Below are 23565 nucleotides of genomic sequence, written 5' to 3' on the forward strand. Positions count from 1 at the left end.
TTGGTGGGGGGTAGCCCACACAGCGAACGCCACTTGTCGGTTTCTCGGCTGTTTAGGTGACCTGGAAAGGCCCGGGGTGGTCTTGGACAGCCCGCGCTTCAAAGGACGAGAAGAGGCTTCAGATCTTTTCTCGGTCTCGGTGTTTATTAATTGTTTATCTAAAAGATTTTCTCTTGGCCCAACAGAGGTCTGCACAGCAGCCAGCCATGAGCACACTGAGAGCCCCCAGGGTGGTCACCTATCTTTATACTTGAAATTACGTATACAATATTTATCATTTTTCCCCAATACCTTCTACCCTTATTAACCAGTGCACTTTTAGTAATAAGCAATCCCAAAGTGCCAACATCACCACAGAAGATGGAGGCCAAGAAGAAGAAGAAGAAGAAGAACAGGACACGCCCCAATTCCTCCATCTTACTTCTTTAGACCCCCCTGTACAGAAATCTTAAACCCTGTGTTTCACACTAATTAACTTATCCCTTCACCATTCACCCCAGTGAAATCCTCCCATCCTCATACAGGTGTCGTCTCTCGTGTAGGATCAAAGTCCAGCCACCAGACACTTCTGGCAACATTCCAGGACTCCCGAGCCCCCCCAAGGGTGGTCTCGGTCACTCTGCACATCAGTCCTGAGGTGCTGAGATCCCACAGGTTATGAACTTGGATCTTCCTCTTTAAGGTTAATTTCTGTGTGTCTTCTATTGGGGTGGCTGTTGCCTTTGTCACTTTTACAAAGGCTGGCCACCCTCTGGCTACTGGATCTGGTAACTTGGAGAGAGATGCAATCGGCTTCCTGCATCCTCCCCAGTCCTGTGTAAGGACTCCACAAGCTATCCCCTCTTCCACATTCAAAATAGGTCAAAGTTCTTTATAAGGTCTGATGGGCTCAGTACAGGGGCAGGGGACAATTTAATTTTCAGATTCTGAAGCTGGTTCTTGTCATTTGAGGTCCAGGTTACAGACTCTGATTCGTTCAATTTGCCATATGGAAATTTAACACTTTTATTGTACTGATGAAGCCATAATCTGCAATACCCAAACAAACCTAGTAATTTTCTTAAATCCCTTTTGGTCTTTGGGGCAGGGATGGAGAGAATTCCCAACATTCTCTTGGGGCTTCACCTTTTATACCCTTGGCCAATTATATGTCCTAGATATGTTACTTCTTGTTCTACAAATTGCAGTTTCTGTTGTGTTACTTTTAGGCCTTTTTCCCCTAAGAAATTTAAGAACTGTATGCTAGAACTTCTAACTTAGTCTTGTTCTCCCTCTGATGCAAGTAAATCATCAACATATTGTAAAATATGTACCCCATTCTCAGGTTTAAACTGTTCTAGGAGTTCTTCTAGAGCTTGCCAAAGAGATTCAGGGATTCTCTAAACCCCTGGGGAAGACCTGTCCACCTTAGTTGCTGGTTTCTTTTCTTTTCAATATCCTCCCATTCAAAGGCAAACCATTTCCGGCACTCATCAGCCAGGGGACACACCCAGAAGGCATCCTTTAAATCCATGACAGAGAACCATGCATGCTCCTTAGGTACTTGGCTTAAAAGGGTGTCCGGGTTTTGTACTACCAGGTGCCTCACAATCATTCTTTTATTAACTGCTCTTGAATCTTGTGCTAATAGATACCTTCCATCAGCTTTTCTCAATGCTAGTATGGGAGTATTATGTGGAGACATGCACGGTTCTAAAATCCTTCCTTTAATAACTGGTAAGGTATTGGGGCTGGTCCTTTCTTTCCCTCTCGGGAAATTGGATACTGCTTTGCTCGAATGGGGGGGATGTCTTTCTGCAGCTCTACTTCTACTGGTGGACTGTTCAAACAACCAATTTTTCCCTCCTCTGCCCACACATTTGGGTTGATTTCATCTATGTCTCCCTTTGTATAGACCATTATTTGTACTACCATTTTTCCTTCTTTTGGCATTACTCCAATTCCCAATTTGATTTGTAAATTATATCCTAATAAATCACAACCTAACTAGGGATGTAAATGAAATTAGCTCAACACTCTCTTGAATTTCCTCTAATTTCTACATCTTCTATAATCTGGGCCTCAAATGATTCTCCTTTGGCCCCTCGAACTTTGCAGACCTTTTTACCGACTGTGAGTCCTGTTGGTATTTTAGTCACACATGACTCGTCTGCTCCGGTATCAACTAAAAATTCAAATTCATCATTCTGGGGACCAATCTCGAAATTTACCAAGGGCTCTTCTAGATGATTCATTAAATTCCCCGGAGCATAGAACCCTTGACACCCCTATTCCGCATATTTCTCATCTCTTCTTAAGATGTTCTCTAGAGTTTCTTGCTCCCAGGCTATGGCTTCATCCAAGTGGAGTTTCTTACAATTTCTCTTTAGGTGTCCTTTCTCTCCACAGTAATAACAATATTTGTCACTGAGTAGAGCCCTAGCCCCTTTTTGTCCAATAAAACCTTTGTCTTTTCTAAGTGGTTCTACTGGCCCATCCTTGTTGGCTCCTACACTTTCTCTGCCTATGGCTACCGTAATTTTAGCTTTTGTTTTTGTCTTTTTTTCTTCTATTCTCAGATATACTCTTATGGCTTCTCTCAGATGTTCATTATACTTTTTTCCTGCCAGTCCTCTATTCTTTCTAACTTTCATCTGATATCGGGCCAGGATTTAGTTACAAATTTTGTGTTGAGAAGGACTTGGCCTTTGGGGCTATCTAGGTCAACATTAGAGTAAATCTGGAAGTTTTGCTTTAGCCTATTAAGCCATGGTGCTGGAGTCTTTTCTTTTTCCTAGGTGCTATCAAACACTAACCTGGTATTACTCCCTCTAGGGACTGATTCTTTTATCCCTCTGGTCATCAGGGACCTGTGATCTCTCATATTCCTTCTCTCCTCTTCTTGATTAGGGTCCCAGTCAGGATCCACTAAAGGCATTTTTTGTTACCTTGGGGCCCAGGTTGGTTTTCTTGCTCACAAATTTTCATTCCTGTAGTTCTTATTATTCGAGTCTCTTCTGGGAAAAATAGGATGTTTAAGATGTACAATTCTCCTCATGTATAAATATTAGGGGCGAAATATTGATAAATTTGATTTGCTATTCCTACTGGGTCTTCCACTAAATTTCACAATTCTTTCTTAAAGTTTCCAACTTTGGACGCAGTCAAAGGAGCATTTACAAATCCAATCTCACTGGCCACCCCGCCCATGGGAACTTCTCTGAGGGGGAACAATTTTTCCACTTCAGCCTCTTTGGACCGGGTGTTACAACATCAGCTGTGGAGGCTGACTGGGTAACTTCACTCTTGGGTATGAGATTCTGAGATGTTGTTTGGCTTCTCATTTGTGCTGGGGGAGGCAGAGCAGGAACTTGCTGGTGAATAAGGGGTGCATGAGATAGTAGAGGTATTGGAACAGTAGTGAAGGGTAAAGAGAGTAAGGAGAGGGTTGAGGGGAAGGTGTTGGAGGTATAACTGGGTTAGGAGGTGGTAAAGGAATGACAGCTGGGGGAGGAGGAGGAATTGGGTCCACAGAAAGAGGAATTTGAGAAAGGATTTGGGGTACTGCAAGGGTAGGACGAGGTAAGTGGTCAGGGAGGTCCCAGTTTTTGTCAGCCTTCCCAGCCTCTTTTTCTTCTTTTACTTTACTAGCTTGCTTTCCTTCTTTTAATTTATAGACTCTTGTATTTTCCTGCTCTGAGGCGTTCTTTAGCCAACAGGTGACGTTCTGTATGTGATGGGCCTTTTGCAGGAACATGGGGCAAAAAAGAAGGTGCATCAACTTTTGGACAGAGAGGCGGGTAACTCAGGAAATGTTTAAGGATGTTGTTAGGTCATGCAGAAAGAAGAGAGGTAAAAGCTTAAAGTTTAACCAGGCCACTTCTGTGAAGGATAATAAAAATGTTTCTATAAATACATTAATGGCAAAAGGAGGTACAAGGAGAATCTCCATTCATTATTAGGGGAGATGTGGTTACCAAATATGATGGAAAGGCTGAGGTACCTAACCCCTTATTTGCCTCAGTTTTCAAGACTAAGTCAAGTTGTCCTCAGGACAAGTCCTGAGCTGGTGGACGGGCACAGGGAGCACAACAGACCCCTGTAATCCAGGAGGAAGCAGCTGGAGACCTGCTGAGCCACTCAGATGCTCACAGGTGTCTCTGGGAGCAGATGGAATCCATCCCAGGGGGATGAGGGAGCTGATGGATGAGCTCCCCAGGCTGCTCTCCGTCATTTACCATCAGTGCTGGCTCAGCAGGGAGGTCCCAGAGAACTGGAGGTGCCAATGTGAGCCCATCCCCAAGAAGGGCTGGAAGGAGGAGCTGGGCAACTCCAGGCCTGTCAGCCTGACCTGGGTGCCCGGCAAGGTTATGGAACAGATCACCTTGAGTGCCATCCCAGGGCACCCACAGGATGGCCGAGGGTCAGAGCCAGCCAGCGTGGATTTCAATATCTGCACTGATGATCTGCATGAGGGGACTGAGTCCAGCATCAGCAAGTCTGCAGATGACACCAAGCTGGGTGTGAGTGTGGATCTGCTGGAAGGTAGGAGGGCTCTGCACAGGGCCCTGAACAGGCTGGATCCAGGGCCCAAATACAACAAGCTGAGGTTGAACAAGTCCAAGTGCCAGGTCCTGCACTTTGGCCACAACAACCCCTGCAGCACTACAGACTGGGGACAGAGTGACTGGACAGCAGCCAGGTAGAAAGGAACCTTCAGGGAGTGATGGACAGCAGGCTGGACAGGAGCCAGCAGTGTGCCCGGGTGACCAAGAAGGCCAATGGCTCCTGGCCTGGATCAGGAATGGTGTGGCCAGCAGGATCAGGGCAATGATTCTTCCCCTGTGCTCAGCACTGGTAAGGCCACACCTCGATTAGGAAGGACATGGAGGGGCTGGAGCATGTCAAGAGAAGGGCACCAAGGCTGGTGAGGGGTCTGGAGCACAAGTCCTGTGAGGAGTGACTGAGGGAGCTGAGGTTGTTTATCCTGGAGAAGAGGAGACTCAGGGAGACAAGGTGGTGTCAGGGAACAGGTTGTACTTGATGATCTCCAAGGTCTTTTCCAACCTTGCTTCTTCTGGCACACTCTGAAACCACCCTTGGAGCAGTGGCAACAGCATCTGCAGTGAGACAGGAAACTCGCAGCTGATGGGAACAAACTTTCTGGCTGAATGCAGAGGCCACGACAAAGCTGAGTGGTTTCCCTGGTGTCCCCCAGCCCTTGCTGGCCCCAGGGGCTGATGGCATTTGTGCTCCCTCAGGTTCATGTCCCCACACCAACAGCATAGGGGTGCTCTCCCTGCTCTGTGCAATGCAAACAGGGGCTCCTGAGCCTGTGCTGCCGTGTCTGTGCCTGCAAGGATGGGGCACCTGTGTGAGCTGGGAGAGAGGCCAGGGCTGCAGAGGCGGGTTGTTGTTGGCAGCTCCATCAGGATGCTCTGGGACGCTGCCCTGAGCTGTCCAGTGCACTGGGGATGGATCAGCCCCTGCTCTGCTGCTCCTTCCCCCAGGGCCCTTGCAGAGCCCCAGCCATGCTGTTTGCCCCCAGCCTGCCCATTGCCAGCCTGGGGCTGCTCATGGGGCTTTTCTGTGCTGAGCATTGGCCTGGCCGTGTTCTTGAGAGAGCCTGGGCAAGGAGCCTGGAGCCCCCAGGGCCTGGCCTGAGGCGTCAGTGCTGCCCCAGCAGTGCCCATGGCCTGTCCCTTCTGCAGCCCCGGCACTGCCACCCCCAGGACTGTGCCCGGCCCTGAGAGCACTCAGGCCCTGCAGCAAAACCAGGGCCACCAGGGCAGCAGGGCAGGGCCATGGCAGCAGCACTGGCAACACCAAGTGCTGCTGCTCCTGCTGGGCACAGCTGCTGGGCCAGCACTGATCTGCCCCCAGCTCTGCACACAGACATTGCTGCTGCAGCTCCAGAGAAGGAACAAAAGGGGGATCACCTGTGAAAAGTCTGCTTGGAAGTCCTTAAGGTCATTTAAACCCATCAGGAGCATCGCTCCTCATTGACACAGTCTGTGGGTAACAGTGAAGGTGTGGAGGAACAAAATGAGATATGTCAGGATAAATGGCTTTTGTTTAGGGACAATATTATAAAAGTAAAGCAAAGAAACCAACAGGAAGTATCAAAGATGACTTCTATAAAAAGTAATTTGCAGAATTTGGCAATCAGTTTAATCCTTCTGAAAGCATCCAGTCATCAGTCTCCACACTGCAGCCTTGAGCTCCTGGTTCCTCAGGCTGTAGATGAGGGGGTTCAGGGCTGGAGGCACCACCGAGTACAGAACTGACAGGGCCAGATCCAGGGATGGGGAGGAGATGGATGGGGGCTTCAGGTAGGTAAAAATGCAAGTGCTGACAAACAGGGAGACCACGGCCAGGTGAGGGAGGCAAGTGGAAAAGGCTTTGTGCCGTCCCTGCTCAGAGGGGATCCTCAGCACAGCCCTGAAGATCTGCACATAGGAGAAAACCATGAACACAAAACAACCGAACAACAGAAGAGCACTAACCACAATGACACCAAGTTTCCTGAGGGTAGAGTGCGAGCAGGAGAGCTTGAGGATTTGTGGGATTTCACAGAAGAACTGGCCCAGGGCATTGCCATGGCACAGGGGCAGTGAAAATGTATTGGCTGTGTGCATGAGAGCATTGAGAAAGGCACTGGCCCAGGCAGCTGCTGCCATGTGGGCACAAGCTCTGCTGCCCAGGAGGGTCCCGTAGTGCAGGGGTTTGCAGATGGACACGTAGCGGTCATAGCACATGACAGTCAGGAGGCAAACCTCTGCTGAAATGAAAAAGGCAAACAGAAACACCTGAGCAGCACATCCTGAGTAGGAGATGTTGCTGGTGTCCCAGAGGGAATTGTGCATGGCTTTGGGGACAGTGGTGCAGATCATGCCCAGGTCGCTGAGGGCCAGGTTGAGCAGGAAGAAGAACATGGGTGTGTGCAGGTGGTGGCCGCAGGCAACAGCGCTGATGATGAGGCCGTTGCCCAGGAGGGCAGCCAGGGAGATGCCCAGCAAGAGGCAGAAGTGCAGGAGCTGCAGCTGCCGCGTGTGTGCGAATGCCAGCAGGAGGAAGTGCCTGATGGAGCTGCTGTTGGACATTCTCTGTGTCTCTAAATTTCAACCTACAGAAGCAGGAAAGACAGGGAAATGGAGGGGAGATTTCTCTCAGAAAAATCAAATCCCTTTCTCTTAGACCCTTTCCTGACACTAAACACCTTCCTCTGTCCATGTCTCAGAGATCTTCCTTCACCTTTTTTACTGGAGCCCTGGTTGCTGCTGGCCAATATTTTGTGAGGAGCTGGACCTTGACCTGCAGGACACCTGGGAGTGAGCCCTGACCCCCAATCAGTGCAGGGGAATAGTGAGGGCCGGGGACAGTCCAGGTATTGGGGACTTGGATAAAGAAGGTTCAGCTAAGGCAGAGGAGCTTCCTGGGTGAAGGGGTGGGGATAACAGAAGGTAGAATGAGAGATTCTGCTGCACCTATGGAGAACAGATTGTCCAGCAAGGCAGGAGGGTTTTCTGAGGCTTAGTGCAGACTGAGGGGAGCTCCTCTGTCCAGGTGACCTTTTCCAGCTGCCCTGCACTTGCACTTTTCTGAAATCCACTCCTGTGTTACCCTGGACAGCCGGGATACACAGCTGAGAGCAGAGGGATCCCTGGCACACAAAGTGGCTCCTGCCTTTCCCAGAGTCAGGAGAGTGGGCTCATTGCCAGCGCCCCAGGCTGCCCTGCCCAGAGCTGCCCGGGCATAGGGAGTTGGGACACCCCATTGCTGTGCTCAGCATGCACAGGAGGAGCCCAAGGGCTGGGCCTGGCCCTGCAGCTGGAACTGCCATTGCAGAGAGCCCCTCAGCAATGCCAGCAGCACCTGGGCAAGGCCAAGAGAGAGAGGGATCTGGGCCTGAGGAAAAGCCTTTCCCTGCCCAGCCCTGCGCAGCCCGTGCCAGGCAGCAGCAGGGCAGGACTGTGGCCCTCAGGCCCTGGACAGCAGGGAATGGGCACATGGCTGCAGAGATGCCCTTCATCTCTGGGGCTGCTCTGCCGGCCCAGGAGGGACTGAGGGCCCTGAGCCCCCCGCTGAGGGCTGTGCTGTCTGCAAGGGGACACAAGAGCTGTGCTGCTCAGGGCAGTGTCTGCCCTGCAGGGCAGGCCTGGCAGGTGCCACATCTGCCCTGCAGCAGGGCTTCCCTCAGCACTGCCTCCCTCCCTGCCTGCCCACGGCTCTGCTGCTGGAGCTGTCCCAGCCAGAGCTGCTCCTGTGGCCCCGGGCTCCTTCCCTGCCAGAGCTGCCAGAGCCCAGCCCAGCCCCTGGGCCGGCCCTGCCTTGCAGCTGCTGGGCCCTGCAGGGATTAAAGAACAGCTCCCCCAGCCTGGGCACCATGGAAAGGTGCATGGATCTGGAGGCTGGGCAGGTGCAGGCAATTGCTGAGGCTCCCAGGAATCCTCAGTGTGATGGTTTAAGAGCCTCAGCCCCTGCTCTGCCCTGGACAGTTGAGTTTCCATTGCCACCAAGCTGAGCCAGGGAAAAGTGGGAGCACAGATTCAGGAAAGCAGAGACCCACGCAGGAAACTCCTGCCCTGAATGAGCTCATGACAAGTTCACTTTAGAAATGAGCTGGGCATGAGCTGAAGCTCTAAGCAGCCCTGGCTGCAGCCCCAGCTTCATCCCCTGCAGCTGTCCCTGGCAGCAGGAGCCGTCTTGCCCTGTCCCTCTGACGATGCCCAGGGCAGCCCCGCTCTGCAGCACATCCACCTCCTCCTCCTCCTCCTCCTCCTCTGCTGACAGAGAAACTGGGAGAGTTCTCATGACACATCCCCCAGGCTGTGGGGTGTGCTGGCACCAGGAGATCCCTCCAGGATCACAGGAGACATTGCCCTGCACCCACACACTCACCATGCCCAGGGCTGTGAAGATTTTTCCCCAGGTGAAGTCTCAGCTCAATGTCTTCCCAATCCTGATTGCCTTCAGCCTGTCTCTGCCTGACTCCTGTCCCCTCAGTGCCTGAAGGCAGAGCCCTCAGCCCTGCTGGACTGGGAGAGGAGCTTGTCCTGGGAAGAGCTGCTCCTTTAAAGCTCAGCAGCACAGACACAGCGCAAGGACCTTAATGAGCCTCCTGGGGCTTTGCTGTTGTTTACATCAGACTCAGTCCCTGAGAGGGTCTTCAACAACTTCTCAAGAACTCAAAATTAAATTTAAACTCCAAATTTTCTTGAAGTTTTAATGGGTCCCACAGAGGGACATGACTGAGAAAGTGTCCCCAGGTTCCAGTTAGAGCAGAACATTGGAGGCAGTGATGACAGCTGGGGACAAACAAGGCAAAGATGTCTTTGGTGCTGAGCACACCTGGATGTGTTTGAGGAATGCAAAGGGCCGAGGCCTGAGCCCCAGCCCCTGGCCAGGCAGATCCTGTCCCTCCCTCCTTGCTCAGGGCTCTTCCTGGGATGGGCACTGGCATGTGGGGATGTGCAATGGCAAGGGCAGGAGCATGGGGTGGGCCCTGCCAGGCTGCTGAGCAGGGACAAGGAGGCAATGAGGCCCTAGCCCTGCAAGGGTCACTTGTCTCCTGCTCCTGCCTCAGGCCCAGGGCCAGCAGCCATGGCCAAAGTGCTGCCCATGTTGGCTCTGGCAGGGCTGTCTTGCAGCTGCTGCCCATCCCTGTGCCCTGTGCAGCCCAGGCTGTCCCACGGTGTCCCTGCCCTGCGCCTCTGTCCCTGCAGGCTATCGGCATCCCCCGGCTGCCCCACCTGGCTGGCCCCTTCCTTTGCTGACAGCTCTGCCTCCTGCCTGCCTCTGTCTGCCCACAAAATGCCTGGGGCTAACATAGACTCCTTCTGGTGAATGTGTTGTGCCACAGCCCTGCTCTGGGAGGGAAATTCCTTTCTCTTTGTTCCTAATCTGGGCTTTCCAGCCAGTCGTGTCTGTTCTTGCAGCTTTTGTCTGAAAGCAATCTTTGGATATTTGGGAAGTTTTGGAGATGGAATTCCATTTCAGCCATGGGTGCCTGGACCAGAATGACAGTTCTTCTCTACAGGAAGGAAAGGGCAGAGCCCCAGTATTTCAAAGGCTGATTAGAGGCAGCCCCAAGGAGGCCAAGGCCAGCCAGACCTGTTTGTCTTGGCTACCTTTGTCTAGGAGCAATCCTTGGATGGAGGGAATTTGGGAGGCCAAATCCCAGTTTTGTCCATGGCCACCTGGATGAGAAGGACAGTTCTTTTCCATAGGAAGGGAAGTACAGAGCCCCAGTGTTTCACAGGTAGGTGAGTGCTGGCCCTTAGGAAGCCAAGGGAACCTAGACAGTCCTGACAGCTTTTGTCTGAGAGCTGTCCTTGGATATAGGGAATTTTGGAGGCAGATTCCCAATTTTGGTTTTGGACACCTAGACTTGAAAGATGCTTTTTCTATGGAAAGAAAAGCTTGGCCCCCCAGTGTTTTGAAGGCAGATGAGAGGTGGCCCCCAAAATGCTCAAGCCATCATGAGCTATCTGTTCTGGCAGGTTACATGTGGGACAATCTTTGGACTTAATCAAATATGGAGGTAAAATCCCAATTTCAGCCATGAACCCTTGGATAAGGAGAGTTCTTTCCCACAAGAAGGAAAGCACAGAACTCCAGGGCTAGATGAGAAGCAACTCTCAACATGACAAGGTCAGCTGGACCAGTCAAGCCAAGCCAATCAGAATTTTTCCATTTTCTTGGATCCCTGGGGCCCTGCAGCATCACAATGTCCACTTGGTTCCATGAGACCCTGTAGTATCACAACAGATCTTTGTTTCCATAAGGGCCAGCAATACCACAATGGTCTCCTTCACTGTTCAGTGGCACAATGGCCCCTTGCTTCCATGAGGCCTTGCAGTGTCAAAATGCTTTCCTTGGTTTCATGGAACAGCGCAATGGCACAATGGCCCTTTGGTTCCTTAGGGCTACCCACGATCACAGTGGACCCTTGGTTCCTGAGGGTGTGGCTGTGTCACACTGGCTCCTTGCTGCCATGAGGCTCTGCAGTGTCACAAAGAGCTCCTTGGTTCCACAAGGCCCTGCAGAGCACCTTGATTCAGCAAGGCCTCAAAGTGCCATAATGGTCTCCAGGATTCCATGAGGCCCCACAGTGTCACCAGGGCACCTTGCCTCCATGAAGCCCTGATGTACGGAATGGCCCATTGATTCCATTGGGCTCCTCACTGTTACATGAGTTCCTAGTTCCACGAGCCCTGTAGTGTCACAATGGTTTCCTTGGTTTCACAGAGTCAGAATGTCCCCATGGTGTCATGGAGCCCCACTATGATCCCCTTGATTCCATGATGCCCTGCTGTGCTACAATGAGCCCTTGGTTAAATGAGGCTCTGCAGTGTCACAATGGCCGCCCTTGGTTCCAGAGAGTCCTGAAGTGTCATAATGGTCTCCATGGTTCCATGAGGCCCCAGAAAGTCACAATGGACTTTTGACTCCATAAGTTTCTATGCTGTAAAAAACAGTCTCCTTGGTTCCACAGTGTCATAATGGATCCTTTTTTCCATTAGGTGCCTGGCCTCCCAAAGCCTCTCAGAGACCTTCCTCCCCCAAGGTCCCCAACAGCCCTTCATGGCCCCTCAGAGAATCTCATGGCCCCTAAAAACTCCTCCTGGCCCCTCAGGACCCCTCCCAATTCCATCACAGCCCCTCACAGCCCCTCATGGCCCCTCACAGCCCCAGGCCTGGGGCTCCTCCCAAAGGAGAAGGGGTCGGGCCCTGATTGTTCTCCATTAATTTCAGTCCCTTCACAGCAACGAGTGCAGAAAGGCTGAAATGGAGCCTTTCCCCAGCGTTTCCCTCGGGGTTAACTGCGGGCTGAAGCTCTGTGCTGGCCCCGGCCCCAGAGCCACCATCCCTGCAGCCGCCAGGCCTTTGCTGTCCCCCCGTGTCCGTTCCCTGTCCCCGAGTCCCGCCTGGCTCTGGCAGCAGCAGCAGCTGCAGCGCAGGGGGCGCCGGCCCGGCCCAGCCGGGGCTCCCGGCCAGGAGCAGCAGCAGCGCCGGCCCCTTCCTGCCTGCTCCTGCCTCGGCTGCCAAGGGCTTTTTCCAGCTCAATTCTGGAGCAGACCAACCAGCACCCACACACAGCCCTGACTGCTCAGGGCCCGACTGTGCTGCCCCGAGCCAGCCCTCAGAGGAAGAAAGGATCAGGTTCCAGCACTGTTTTCAGCACTGTTTTACTCACCCTGAGCTGACGGCAGGAGGCTGCTGCTGCCTTTGCCTTGTGAATTGGAGATCCTGGCTGCTCTTGCCACTCTTCTGCTTGCCACTTTAAATTTATCTGTAAAACTGCAATTGCCTTTTTTGATCAGCTCTACCCTGAGCACTTTCATGATGGTGAATGTGGGAATCCTTAAAATCAGAGGGTTTTGGGAAACCTGCAAAAGGCGGGCCTCAGAGACAGCAGAACTGTGATTAGAGCTAAGCGGTAGCCATAAGATTTGTTAGCAGAAAAGTTATATTAGAAGTAGAAAGTAAGGACAAATAGAACAATGGTTGTTGTATTAACGCTTGTCTAGAATAAATCCCTAAGCCACAGAGATATTAGGAAGTTCTAAGCTTAATAATGGAGATCTGTGCATTGTGTTTAAAGGCTCACAAGCAGGTATTGTATACAAAACAAGCAACCATTGTTTTAACCAAAGGAACCTGTGCTTACAGTGGTTGGATAGAACTACTGTCAATATGCTTTTTCTTTTTGTGATTGGTCAAAAAACTTTTCAACTAAGTTGTAACATTAAGTTCTTTGTCTGCTGCCAAGGACACGAGGTGCTGGCATCTTCCCATTGTCATAACCATGCAATGAGACTGATGCTGGAAAATAAACAGCTCGATACGCGTTCCTCTGCAGTCTCCTCCTGTTGGTGATTTGTACATAGCCCGCGGCCACCAATAGCTGAAGTCAGGCTTTTGGTCCCAGGCATCAGGATTAGCAGATCTTGAAATGCTCACAAATCCCTGAGCACAAAGTCAAGGAGAATTAAAGCCACACAGGCAACATTTGCAGTGCTCAAACACAGCCCTGTTGCCACTGCTGAAATAGAATCAACTGACAGAGGCCATCACAGAAATTGCCTCTTGAGAGTCAAATCAAATGAAAAAATCCACCAGGAGAAAGAGAACACAGAACCTCTTGACTCTCTCCATCGCTTCTTCCAAGCAGCAGTAGCAAATGGAGATGTGCAGAGGTATTTCCAGCTGCTGCTGATCCCAGCTGGAGCCCAGCCTGCTGCCCAGTCCCAGTGGGAAGCTGAGCCCAGCCCGGGGAGCTCCCGCAGTGTCGGGAGCTCAGCGCACACGGGCCCAGGCCCACAGCCCCGGGCACAGCTGCCCATTGCGGGGCAGTGGCGCAGACGGAATGTCCTGCAGCCCAAACCTCCTGCTCCTGCCACACAGCACCAGCGCTCTCCCCCTCCTCCTCCTCTCCCAGCACAGCACAAATTCCAGCTGGGAGGAGGCTGCCCCAGAGAGGGCTCAGGCTCCTGCTTCAGCCTCAGCCTCCCTGCACAGGAACAGGGCATCTTTCAGGCACTTCCACAAGCTCAGGGTTCCCATTTCATGCGGAATCTGGGATGAAAATGGACTTGTTAGGAAGGACAAAAGCAGAGGAAATGGATTGGAAATTATTAGGAAAAATGATCCTTTGTACAGGCAAAGCTCACTAAGTCATTCCCTGCATTTCTCCTTTTCAGATTCTTTCAGTCATCTCCTGAGAGATCCAGCTTTTTCTGGTGCCTTTCATGAACCAACTGTACTCTTGATTTATATCAAAGCATGAGATGTAGAAACATCTGAACTGAACACTGAAACAAATTCTGTCAGCCCATTTTCATCTTCTACATCACTTTCAAGATGTCCATGGGGGTGTGGGAATGATTATCCCACAGCTCTCCATTTCTGGCTGCAGGCTCTGGAGATTCTTTCTCTGCATTCAGTCAGGCTTGCACTCCCTAACAATTCCTGATAGCCCCTCATGTTTTCTTTGGGTAGAATAGTAACAATGAAAACCTTACCAATGGCACAAATGCCCAGCCCACAATCAAAAAAAAAGAAAAAGCTGTGAAGTTCTTCAAACATTTGTCCTGCTTTGCTGCAAGAGTTGTGCTGCACACACGGTGCGGAAAGCCAAAGGCAGCTGCAGTTGGTGGCACATCTTGTGACAGAAGCGTAACCTCATTCTCCAGGAAAGGTTCTTAGAAAGAGCAAACAGGACTGTGGACAAGATTCTGGAAGAACTGAAACAGATTTTAGGAAATGAAATGAAAACAGAAAGAAACAATCTGAGATGTTTAACTCTATTTGTAGTAGTGCTCCCCTTAGCACTACTTCTCCATCCTATTAATTCCAAATGGATCTCACCTCTAAGATCCATGACTTGGCATGTTTTAGACACTAAAATACCATGAGCTATGCACAGTTTGCCTTCCCCTGTTTTTTTTTGTTTTTTGTTTTTTTTTGTTTTTTTGTTTTTTTGTTTTTTTATGGAAAGCAATGCTGTTCAGGTAAATGCAGTGCATGGGTCAGGTAAAAATTTTGAATTCAGTGAACGGGCTCCAATAGTGTTTGACCCTCAGCAGGGAAAATGCACAGCAGTGACCGAGGGGATTCCTGTGCCACTGTGCAGGAGTCCAGACTCTGGGTCTTGGCTGAACACAGCAAAGTTCCCATGTTTGGACAGGCTCAGGGGCGGCCCCCAGGGAGTGCGGGCTCAGCGCAGGAGCGAGCAGGCTACGGACAAACAGACACGGGGACAAACGGCCCCAGAGCTTCAGTTGCAGCGGCAGCAGCAGCAGCAGCAGCAGCATCGGCAGGGAAAGCAGCAAAAACAGCAAAAAAACCGAAAGAAGCGCCTTTGTCGACTCCCTCACGCTTCTCCTCTCCCTCTCCCACAGTCCCGCACCCTCTCCCACTCCCCCTTTCCTGGTGTCCCCTCCTCTCCCAGGCTCTCTCTCCCCATGCCTGGCCGGGCCATACCCCTGGCCCACCCCTGACCCCGGGCAGGGCTGCCCGGTGCCCAGCCCCGGCCGCCCCTCCGTGGTCTCGCCTCGGGCCAGCTCTGGCCGTGCCTGCGGTGGCGCTGCTGGGCGGGCATCAGTGCCTGGGGCTGGGGCGGCATCGCCTTCCTTTGCCTCCGCCTGGCCTGAGCCCGGCCCCGAACCCAGCCCCGGCTCCTCCCGGGGCCTGCGGAGGACACACGCGGCGCGGCTGCTCCCGCCGCCTCCGCTGCCGCTTCCCCGGCCCGAGCTCCGCCGCTCGGCAGCGCGGTCGCCGGCCCTGAGCCTCCCGTGCCGTGTTCCCGGGAGCGAACGCCTGGGCATGGCCGGCCCGGGGCGGGTGAGGGGCGCTCGGGGGCCGTTGCTGGCCCCGGGCCTAGCGCTGACAGCCGCGTCCCGCCCGCAGGGAAGACGCAGCAGGGCCTGAAGGAGCAGGACAGGCTGGGTTCGCTGCTGGGGTGCGGCGGCTTCGGCAGCGTCTTCGCGGCCAAGCAGCTCTCGGAGGGCGCCCCGGTGAGCGGTGGCCGGCGGCGGGTGCAGGCGGAGGAGGCGGAGGGAGGATGGGGCTGGGCAGGGCGGGCGGCGAGCTCACCCCGCTACTGCCCTTGGCTTGCAGGTGGCCATCAAAAGGGTGCCACGGAACCGCGTACGGCACTGGGGCGAGCTGGTGAGTGAGCGGGACCAGCAGCAGAAGCCGGGGCTCCCGGCCGGGGATGAGCCCGAGATCCGGCAGGGTGGAAGCCGCCAGGACACCCCGAGGGAGAGCGGGCGTGGGGCCAGCGCAGGGCGCAGAGCATCCCGGGCTGGATGAGGGCTCCCCGAGCCCCGGCATGGCATCAGCCCCACTGACGGCATCGTGCTCCTCCCGCAGCCTGACGGCACCAGCGCACCCCTGGAGATTGTGCTGCTGGCCAAGGTGTCCACTGGCTTCCCTGGTGTGGTCCAGCTGCTGGAGTGGCTTGAGATCCCCAACAACATCGTGATGGTGCTGGAGCACCCAGAGCGCTCTCAGGACCTGCAGCATTTCATTCGGGCACGGCGGTTCCTGCCCGAGGAGGTGGCGCGGGAACTGTTCCACCAGGTGCTGGAGGCCGTGCGGCACTGCACCAGCTGCGGGGTGCTGCACCGCGACATCAAACCAGAGAACATCCTGCTTGACCTGGACACCAGCCAGAAAAAATTGATCGACTTTGGCTGTGGCATCTACCTGCAAGACGCAGCCTACACTCACTTTGCAGGTGAGCCCATGCAGGGGTGTGCTCCCTGTCCCGGCATCTCATGGCCCAATATCTCACAGCCCAAGCTGGGTGTGGCAGTGGGGATTCCCCCTTTTGCTGCCCTTCATGGCACTGAGATTTCAGCTGAGTGCTTTTGAGCAGGGCTGAGTGGGGAGCCATCTTCCAGCTGTGGTGGCAGCCTTTGCCCACCACTGTGCCCAGAGCTGGGGCTGGGGCAGGCAGCCCAACAAAAACACCCGTTGGTGGGGGTAGCAGAGAGGCAGGGGCAGAATATGTGCCCCAGCCGGTTTGGTGTGCAGGTGAGAAAGGGCTTGGACTGCTTCACTCACCTGGTTTGTTTTGGGTTCATAATGTTTTTTGCTGCAATGCAGATAGGGAGGATGAAGGCATGGTTTTTCCCAGCACTGAGTGGGTTCCTCCTTGTCATGGTCAGGCCTTGCCATGGTTTCCACTTTCCTCTTCCATCACCAGTGGCTTCTTTCCCAACCCCAAGTCTTTACACAAGTCCCAGGTGCTGGTGAGAGGGCAGTGGGTCACCCTGTGTGCCACTGGGGCAGCCCCCACATGCCCTGGGATGCTGGGGCCAGGCTCTGGGAGCAGCAGCATCCCCCTGATGAACTCCATCTGTATTCCATAGGAACACGGTCATACAGCCCCCCAGAATGGACCCACTTTGGCCGGTACTATGGCAAGCCAGCTACCATCTGGTCCCTGGGCATCCTGCTGCACCAGATGGTCTGCGGGGAGCACCCTTTCAGGAGGGGCCAGAACATCAGCTGGGACCATCAGCTCTCACGGCCACAAGGGCTCTCTCAAGGTGGATCCTCATCTCTGGGCACGGGGGGAATCCCAGTGCTGGGAGACAGCAGTGGGCTCGTGAGCATCCTGCACTGGCAGCTGCTGAGGAGGTGGCACATGTCCTGCTCTCCTCCAAAACAGGGAATTGATGGGAAAGTTCAGGCCGAGCTTTGAGCACATCCAGCATTGCCTGGGCATGGGAATAGTGGGACAAAGCCAACAGGAGCCTTCTCCAGCTGCCCAGTGGTTTCTGGTTTCTCTGCCCAGAGTGCCAAGATCTGATCAGGCAGTGTTTATCCATGCTGGACTTGGAAAAGCCCTCATTAGAGGAGCTATTCTGTCATCCTTGGATGCAGGATATTTATCTGCCGTAGAAGAAGGGAGAGAGCCACAGGCACACTGTGATGCAGGGCCCTGGCAATGTACAGGTGCACACATGTCTTGGTGATAACGAGCAAAGGAACCCAGACTTTTTTGTCCTGCCTGTGTCACTGCCCAGGGCTCATCAGATGGGAACACAGAGCCCTTGTACTGGAGCTGAGCTGCTCTGCCCAGCACTGGTGGCTGCCATCTGAGCTGGTTTTGCTTGTCCTGGTTCCCTGACAGCTGGGGCCCTGGGCAGAGCCCTGAGAGCCTGATCTGCCCCCAGGGAAGGAGAAGCAGCCCCTGGAGAAGCTGTACCAGGTGGGGCTGCTGCTGCTGGGGACAGTGAGGATGACATCAAGGATGACAACCTCTTCCTGGACCTGGCCACTGGCCAGCTGAAGATGATGGACTTGGGTTCTGGCACCTTCTTCAAAGCCAGGCTCCACAGGGAATTTGTAGATGAGTCCACACACAGGGGGATGCTCCCAGATTTGGGCATTGCACAGCCCGGTTGGGAACCAAAGGTTCCCCCTTTGCTGGGGTGGACGCAGCTGATCCTTCAGTCGGCTGCCCAGCTGCTTTTGGCAGGGCTGGGAGGATGGGCTGGGGTGGGTACGAAATGGGAGTGAACTCCTGGCCTTGCCAACAGCCCCCAGCACCCCCCATGCCCCGGGCTGGGGCTGGGGCAGCCAGCCCGACACAAAAAAACCCCCATGGTGGGAGCAGAGGTGGGACTCCAGAACCTGTGCACAGCTGCTTTGCTGTGCAGGCAAGGAAGGGCTTGGGCTGCTCCACTGCCCTTGTTTGCTTTGGGATCACCGTGATTTTGGGGGGCAGTGCAGGGGGGAAGGGAGAAAGTGTGGGCTTCCCTTACCTGTGGGTGGGTTTTTCTCTGGCATGCAGGGGCTGGGCCTTCCTCAAGGCCCTGGCAGAGATAAGAGTTTTTACCTTTCTTCTTGTTTCCCCTTTTTGTCTGTAATCTATTTTCAATAATTTGTTCATTTGTTTTTCTAGGGGAATCATTCTAAGTGGGCTCCAGCCTTGATCAGGAAGTGCTTGGGAGCAGCTGTGGCGTGGATGGGCTGTGCCCTTGGAGAAGGCTGAGGACATCGTTTGGGACCAGCTTTTCTTCCAGCGGGTGATGGCGTGAGGTGGGTCCCCGTCTGCTTGACATGGTGGGATCAGAGCTTTTGGGAGCTGGCAGCAAGCACAGGAGCATCCTGCTCTGGGCAGCTGCTGAGGAGGTGGATGTTCCCTGGCTGGCTGCAGGCTGGGCACATGTCCTGCCCTCCTGCTCTGTGCCAAAGGAAGAAGGCATGGGCAGCTCTGGGCACTGCTCTGAGCACAGCCAGCATGGCCTGGGCACTACGGGCGGCTGGGACAAGGGCACAGGAGCCTTCAGCTGACGGGCGGTTTCTGCTTTCTCTGTTTGCAGCCAGGCTCTGCAGGTGCTGAGGCTGCTCTGGGCTCTGCCAGGGCTCTGCTGGAGCTCAGCACCAGGCCAGCCAAAGAAGAAATCGTGTGACCTGCATCACAGACTTGCTTGAGCATTTTGGCACAGCACAGCTCAAGTGTGCAGAGTGTACACCTCCAAGGGAAAACATGACACCCCCCAAAAAATAAACTTGTTCAATAACTTCTGAAATGAATCTGGGATGACCCCAAATGACATTTTTCAGCTTGCTGAAGCTGTAGCTCAGCCCTTCTTTGAACTGTTCTCTACCTCCCAGCTGCCTTTTACTTCCCAACTGCTCCCTCTTTTCCTGCAGTGAGTTCCCAGCCCATTGCAGTCTCCATCACACTGTTGCCTTCCTTGATGCCCCTCACCCCAAGGAAGGCTGAGCCCCAGGCTTAGGGACTCATCCTGTCACTGGCTGAGGAGCAGTAATGTCTCAGAGGTCCAGTGGGATTTTAGTGTCATTCAGAGCCACTCTCCAGCCCTCAGCTCTCCTCACTGCTGAGCTCCCACTCCTTTTTCCTCATCCTTGCAGCAGGATGAGCTCTGTGAATCCCCTTGAGCCTCCCCACTCTTCCCAGCCCATGTACTCCCCTCAGTTAGGCTGAAGCTGAAGCTTCTCAGTCTCCTGTGGCACACCAGTCCAGTTCCCTGTGCGGGGAGCCCCAGTCCCAGAGCACAGCACACAACAGTGCAGTCCAGGCTGGAGCAGCTGCCCTGCAGCCCTGGCTTGGCTATTTGTGGCAAGGAAATGCTCCCTGTTCCCAGCTGTCCCTGCAGGATGGCCCCAGGGCAGAGCCCAGTCAGGCTCCCACTGCAGCCCCTGGAGCTTGGGGCAAACAGTGCTCCCAGAGCTGAGGTTCCTGGGCAGCACCCGGAGCTGTGCCTTGTACTCTGTGGCCGTGTGTCACAGTGCAGGCTGGCTCATGCTGTGTGAATGTACCAGCCCTGGTTTACTGCCAGGGGCCTCGCCCAGTCACATCTCTCCCAGGGCTGCAGCATTTTACTGGCCAGAATCTAACAAGGCATAGGGATCAGAGCAATGAAAATATCCAGACTGGGTTTTTCAAAGGCCCTTTAGAAGGAAGAGCTTGAGAATAAACACTCTCTGTTTGCCATGTGAGCATCGGGGTCAGTGCTCTGTCCTTCTCCAACCCACTCTCCCCCAGCCAACGTTACAGCCACCCATTCCCTCACACATCCCCCTCGCGCCTTCCCACTGCCATGTCCTGTCAGGGTTTCCCAGCCCCTTGTCCCTTCCTGGCCCCGTCCCCTCAGGCTCTGCCCCAGCCTGGCCAAGCTGCCCGGCAGCAGCGCCGCAGCCCCACAGCAGCTGCAGAGCAGCCCCATCCAGAGGCACCTGGGAGCCCTCAGCACTGCAGCCAGCAGCACACGGGCAGGAGGACACGGATGGCGCTTCCTGCCTGGCACAGGGCTTGTGGCCATCTCCAGGCACCGCTCTGGCAGGGATCCCTGCGGCCCTGGCCCCTGCCTACCCGCTCTGTCACCAGCACAAAGGCTTCAGCAGAATCACCAAAGGCTAAGGGGCTTCTGGCCATTTTCCTTGCAACACTGCACGCCTGGGCAGCTTGCTGAGCACAAGCATCCTTTTCCCCCTTCAGGGCCTCATCACCCCTCAGCCTGCTGTGCTGCTGTGCACAATGTTCCTTTTTCACCCTTTCCTGCCTCTTGCCCTGCAGACCCCGGGTAGCAAAGGAATGCTCCTGGCAGTCTGTGTATCATAACACATTCTAAAATTTATTTATTTATAATAGAGATAAAAAATGGAAAAGAAGAAAAGAAAAATTTTAAAGAAAAGGAAAACTCCCCCTTGCTCATGTGGTCCCAGCAAAGAATGCCTCTCAGATCAGCTCTCTGCACATCTCCTGCAGAGCAGCCAGCAAAGCCCCGACAGACAAAGCCGAGTCTCCCATTCCCTGCGCAGCTGATCTTGCAGCCTCTGGAAGATGGAATATTGCCCACATGTTATTGGCCGGAGGACATGCAGTGTTCCAAATGCCAGCTATGACACGGCACTGCTGGTGTCCTCCCTCAGGCATTCCAGGGCTGCAAGAGAGAAGAACAGAGCCACGGTCAGAAGCTGGAGATGCGATGAGCCGAGGAGAGCCCCCCGCAAGGGCCATCCCAGCCGGCTCTTGCCATTGCCAGGAGGGAGCAGGGACCAAGGGGATCAGCCCTGCTATAAATGATCAATCGAAAGCCAGATTATCAAAAATGCAAAAATATTTTTTTTATCTTTATGTGCCCAAAGTACGATCCTCAAAACCATCACAGCCAAAGAGACAGCGTTGAGCCCGGGATCGGTGCTGGGTAAACCTCTGGATCCGACCTCTATCACATCAGATCCCCCCGTTCATGAGAGTCACTTCCAGCGATGAGATTTTACACAGTTTATTTGCCCGAGGTGAAGGAGTCCTAATTTCTTTTGCAGCTCTTCACATTCATAGTTTGGGTCTTTCACTGTGCAGAGCTGGATAAAGGCCGTGTCCTGGTTGATCGCCAGGGTTGATTGCGTTTGGGGAAGTCATGTATTCACATGTATGTTCTTGGCGTGGCTATCTTGATTGATGTTATCTGCAGGACGATGATTGCTCTTAGGCAGTTTCTGAGGACTCGAGATACCAGTGATCATCTCCTGGAAGCGTGTATTTTTACGCTAAAGTGTTGATCGTTATCTTAGCCCTGTCTGGGAATCCTTAGAATCTGAATAGGCATCCTCTCTAAGGCTGTGTGTGGTCAGAGACACATTTGGATTTCACAATCTTTATAAAATACATTCTTTGATTCTCTACTTCTACCCTCCACCTTTAAGGGTCTCCTACAAAGAGAAAAACTTTATTAGATCCTTATTCCATGTTCTCCTTGTGGGATTCCCTGATAACCAGTATTATTGTTCAAACTAGTTTTGACCTGTTTTTCAAATTTTGCCAAGAATTCGGCAGCGTTGCTTGCACCCTTTCTCTCTCCCAAGCTCATGATCTTGGATGTGTTGTTTCCAGAAGCCAAGTCTGGGTCCATGGGTACTATTGCTATCTGCATACCCCGTACCACGGAATTAATCAGTCTAATAGAACAAAATCACAGAATCACAGAATTTCTAGGTTGGAAGAGACCTTTAAGATCATCGAGTCCAACCCATGTTCTAATACCTCAACTAGATCATGGCACCAAGTGCCACATCCAGTCTTTTTAAACGCATCGATGGATGGTGACTCCACCACTTCCCTGGGTAGATGATTCCAGTATTTGACCACTCTTTCTGTAAAATACTTCCTCCTTAATTCTAGCCTGTATCTCCCTTGGTGCAACTTGAGACTGTGTCCTCTTGTTCTGTCTGTTGTTGCCCGGAGAAAGAGACCGACCCGCAGCTCACCACAGCCACACTTCAGGAAGAGAGTGATAAGGTCACTTCTGAGTCTCCTTTTCTCCAGGCTGAACAACCCCAGCTCCCTCAGTCGCTCTTCATATGGCTTGTGTTCCAAGCCCCTCACCAGCCTCATTGCTCTCCTTTGGACTCGCTCAAGCATCTCAACGTTCCTCCTAAACTGAGGGGCCCAGAACTGGACGCGATACTCCAGGTGAGGCCTCACCAGTGCTGAGTACAGGGGAAGAATGACCTCCCTGTTCCTGCTGGCCACATCATTCCTGATACTGGCCAGGATGTCATTGGCCTTCTTGGCCACCTGGGCACACTGCTGGCTCGTGTTCAGCCGACTGTCACCAGCACCCCCACGTCCCTTTCCACCTGAGCACTGTCCAGCCACACCGTCCCCAGCTTGGAACATTGTAGGGGGGTTATTGTGGCCAAAGTGCAGGACTCAGCACATGAACTTACTGAACTTCATCCCATTAGATTCTGCCCATCCATCCAACCGTTCCAAGTCCCTCTGCAAAGCCCTCTGTCCCTCTAACAGATCAACACACGTTCCCAGCTTAGTGTTATCTGCAAATTTGCTAATGAAAGACTCTAAACCCTCATCCATGTCATCAATAAAAATATTAAACAGAACTGGCCCCAGCACAGACCCCTGAGGGACACCACTCGTGACTGGCCGCCAGCTGGATGCAGCACCATTCACCACCACTCTCTGGGCCCGGCCATGCAGCTAGTTTCTAACTCAGCAGAGTGTTCCTGTCCAAGCCATGGCCTGCCAGCTTGTCTAGGAGTATGCTGTGGGAGACAGTGTCAAAGGCCTTGCTGAAATCCAAATAAACAGCACCTACAGCGTTCCCTGCATCCACTAGGTGGGTTACCTGGTCATAAAAGGTGACCAGGTTGGTTAAACATGATCTACCCCTCCTAAACCCATGCTGACTGGGTCTGATACCCTGGCCATCCTGTAAATTCTATGTGATGGCACTTAATATAAACTGATCCATTATTTTGCCAGGTACTGAGGTCAGGCTGACTGGTCTATAATTACCAGGATCCTCTTTTGCACCCTTTTTGTGAATGGGTATCACATTGGCCAGCTTCCAGTCATCCGGAACCTCACCAGTTAGCATTGACTGTTGGTAAATGATGGAGAGTGGCTTTGCAAGCTCATTTGCCAGCTCTCTCATTACCCTGGGGTGGATCCCGTCTGGTCCCATAGATTTATGAACATCCAAGCATTTCAGTAGTTCTATGACAGCCTCCTCTTGGATAATGTGGGGACCATTCTGCTCCCTGACACCACCAACCAGCCCAGGCAGGCAG

The 23565-nt window shown here is 53.2% G+C and overlaps 1 protein-coding gene, 1 long non-coding RNA gene and 1 pseudogene across 2 annotated transcripts; 2 read left to right on the top strand and 1 right to left on the bottom strand.

The window, feature by feature from the left end:
• The first annotated feature begins 544 nt into the window (after nt 1–544).
• Nucleotides 545–14409, top strand: LOC132076599 (uncharacterized). Its single transcript, XR_009418944.1, has 2 exons — nt 545–682; nt 13686–14409. It is a non-coding gene; the product is annotated as an uncharacterized LOC132076599 (long non-coding RNA).
• Nucleotides 6150–7082, bottom strand: LOC132076637 (olfactory receptor 14A16-like). The gene has a single exon (XM_059477809.1). It carries the CDS (start codon nt 7080–7082, stop codon nt 6150–6152), a length of 933 nt encoding a protein of 310 aa, XP_059333792.1.
• A 539-nt stretch (nt 14410–14948) lies between the features above and the next one.
• On the top strand, nt 14949–17397 carry LOC132077192 (serine/threonine-protein kinase pim-1-like; annotated as a pseudogene).
• Nucleotides 17398–23565: the final 6168 nt, after the last annotated feature.

This window comes from Ammospiza nelsoni, chromosome 9 (genome assembly GCF_027579445.1).
Source record: "Ammospiza nelsoni isolate bAmmNel1 chromosome 9, bAmmNel1.pri, whole genome shotgun sequence".
Classification (NCBI taxonomy): domain Eukaryota; kingdom Metazoa; phylum Chordata; class Aves; order Passeriformes; family Passerellidae; genus Ammospiza; species Ammospiza nelsoni.

Coding starts and splice junctions, on each gene's coding strand:
- LOC132076637 (XM_059477809.1), bottom strand. CDS start 7,082: ATGTCCAACAGCAGCTCCATCAGGCACTTCCTCCTGCTGGCATTCGCA.